This window comes from Myodes glareolus, chromosome 10, assembly GCF_982192425.1.
Source record: "Myodes glareolus chromosome 10, mMyoGla1.1, whole genome shotgun sequence".
Classification (NCBI taxonomy): domain Eukaryota; kingdom Metazoa; phylum Chordata; class Mammalia; order Rodentia; family Cricetidae; genus Myodes; species Myodes glareolus.
The window spans coordinates 66,962,603-66,965,317 of NC_142035.1; the positions used below are offsets into that span (position 1 = coordinate 66,962,603).

The following is a 2,715-nucleotide window of genomic DNA, read 5'->3' on the forward strand; positions in this document are numbered from 1 at the left end:
TCACTCCAGCCTCCTTAAATCCATGCAAACTTGTTATCTTTTCATTTTTTACTAAGTATCTTTTCACATGTGTCATGTCATAGATCACTCTAGTTTTAATTTACAATTCTATTATGGTTGCTTAAATTGAACTTTTATTCAGAGCTGTTTTATTTTAGGTTAGTTGTAATGTTTAGGTGAAAATAGATTTTCATAACTTGGAAGTTCTCCTATTCTATTAGTACAATTGGAATATGCAGTTTTTCCTATTTCCTCCTTCAGGTAGCCTTGCCATTCAAGCCAATGGAAGGAGTGAATCAGTCTGTGGTGTCAGAGTTTGTGTTCCTGGGACTCACCAACTCTTGGAATATTCAACTGTTCCTTTTTGTGTTTTCTTCCACATTTTATGTAGCAAGTATGATGGGAAATGCCCTCATTGTGTTCATTGTAGCTTATGACCCTCACTTAAACTCTCCCATGTACTTTTTGTTGGCTAACCTCTCCTTCATTGACTTGGGTATTTCTTCTGTCACTTCCCCCAAGATGATTTGTGACCTATTTAGAAAGCATAAAGTCATCTCATTTAGAGGCTGCATCACTCAAATCTTCTTCATCCATGTCATTGGTGGTGTAGAAATGGTTTTACTCATAGCCATGGCCTTTGACAGATATGTGGCCATATGTAAGCCTCTCCATTATCTGACCATTATGAGCCCAAAGATGTGCATTTTCTTTTCAGTGGCCTCATGGGTGGTTGGCTTTATGCATTCTCTGGTTCAATTGGCTTTTGTAGTAAGCTTACCATTTTGTGGACCAAATGTGTTAGATAGCTTCTACTGTGACTTTCCCAGATTGATCAAACTTGCTTGCACAGACACATACAGACTGGAATTACTGGTATCAATCAATAGTGGATTCATGTCTGTGGGCTCCTTCTTCATTCTGATCATTTCCTACATTGTCATCATATTTACTGTTCAGAAACATTCTTCAAGTGGCTCCTCCAAGGCTCTGTCTACACTTTCAGCTCATGTGACTGTGGTGGTCTTATTCTTTGGCCCTGTGATGTTTTTCTATACATGCCCTTCTTCTTACACACACTTGGATAAATTTCTGGCCATATTTGATGCAATTGTCACTCCCTTTCTAAATCCTATGATTTACACATTGAGGAATCAAGAAATGAAAATGGCGGTGATGAGAATATTCAGCAAGCTGATGGGCTATAGACAAATTTTTAAACACCTGACCTGTGAACAGTCTTAACTGAGTACAGAAATTCACTGCTAACTTATTTCTGGGAAGAAATATTTCCTTGCCTATTTTTATATGTTTATCTATAATATATATATGCTTTTTTGTCTTGTACTTAGAAATGAGTGACAATCTTATTAAAATACTAATTACATATATTTATTTATTTTAATATACAGGTATTACATATATTAAAGTATAATGAGCTCAATTCCTAAGGAATAATACCTACATGATGTAATCTCTTATACATAAAGAAGATGGATATTTATTTTAAGGTCTTCAGAAGAGGAAAAACCTCTCTCTCCCTCTCTCTCTCTCTCTCAAAATTATTTGTATTTTAAGAGTATGTTTGTATGTGTGTGTCTTTGCACATGTAAGGGAGGTACCTTTGGAGCTTAGGAGAGAGCATTTGATATGCTGATGGTGGAGTTATATGTTGTTTTGAACCACCTGAACTAGGTGACGGGAACCAATCTTAGGCTCTCTGAAAGGATAGTATACACTCTTAAAAGGTGAACCATCTCTTAGACTCTGTTTCTACTTTTGAATAGAACTGTTTGTGATAAACAGAGATGTCTTATTGCATTCCACATAGCGTTTATATAAGAATTATTGAACTGAATCATTATTTCATGCGTGTACCACCATGATGTCTTTTTCTCTGTTTAGGACTTTTGCAGTTAAGCAAGGAGTTTAGAACTTTTAAATGCACATCAGAGTCATATATAAGTATTGCTTGGGTAGAAACTTTGTGAGTTATGTTTGGAACAACAAAAAGGTGCCAAAGAAACATGTTGAGTTTTTCTTCTGCTGATTATAGTAGACTACTCAAAGACATTTAATATCATTTATCCTTTCTTCCTATTTTTCATCTTCCTTTTTTATTTTGTCTTCTCATAATGCAAAGAGATGTTTGGGTGACATTTGGATGGCAAAATACTCTTGTTTTAAGATAGATGCAAGTGTTGGAATCAAAACACTTAATATACATTTCTAGTGGCATGCTGGTGTTGCACAAATGTATGGGGCCACTAAGATTTTTAGAGTTTCCTTCCTTGTTCTCATTCTCTCCTTTCAGTTCCTCCATGTCTCAGGTCAGCTGCAAGTATCATTGTGATAAAAGTCCCAGGCTTTGTTCACATGGCAAACATTAAGACAGACACAACATTCCTGGTTTCTGCTTCATGGCCATTTTCCCTTTCACAGTTTTGGATCAAAAAGCTCCAGGTCCAAAGCAACCTAGGTGCCCCTCAATAGAAGAATGGTTAAAAAAGGTGTGGACATTAGAGTTTTACTCAGCGGTAAAAAACAATGACATCTTGACTTTTGCATGCAAATGGATGGAAATAGAAAACGCTTTACTGAGTGAGGTAAGCCAGACCCAAAAATAGGAATATGGTATGTATTCACTCATAAGTGGATTCTAACTGTAATAAAAGGTCTTTGAGCCTATTATTCGTGATCCTAGAGAAGCTAAAT

At 36.1% G+C, this 2,715-nt stretch overlaps 1 protein-coding gene across 1 annotated transcript; it reads left to right on the forward strand.

The window, feature by feature from the left end:
- The first annotated feature begins 282 nt into the window (after window positions 1–282).
- On the forward strand, window positions 283–1,245 carry LOC125416704 (olfactory receptor 4F3/4F16/4F29-like). The gene has a single exon (XM_048459845.3). It carries the CDS (start codon window positions 283–285, stop codon window positions 1,243–1,245), a length of 963 nt encoding a protein of 320 aa, XP_048315802.3.
- Window positions 1,246–2,715: the final 1,470 nt, after the last annotated feature.

Excerpts from the sequence above, each read along its gene's own strand:
- LOC125416704 (XM_048459845.3), top strand. The coding sequence starts at position 283 with ATGGAAGGAGTGAATCAGTCTGTGGTGTCAGAGTTTGTGTTCCTGGGA.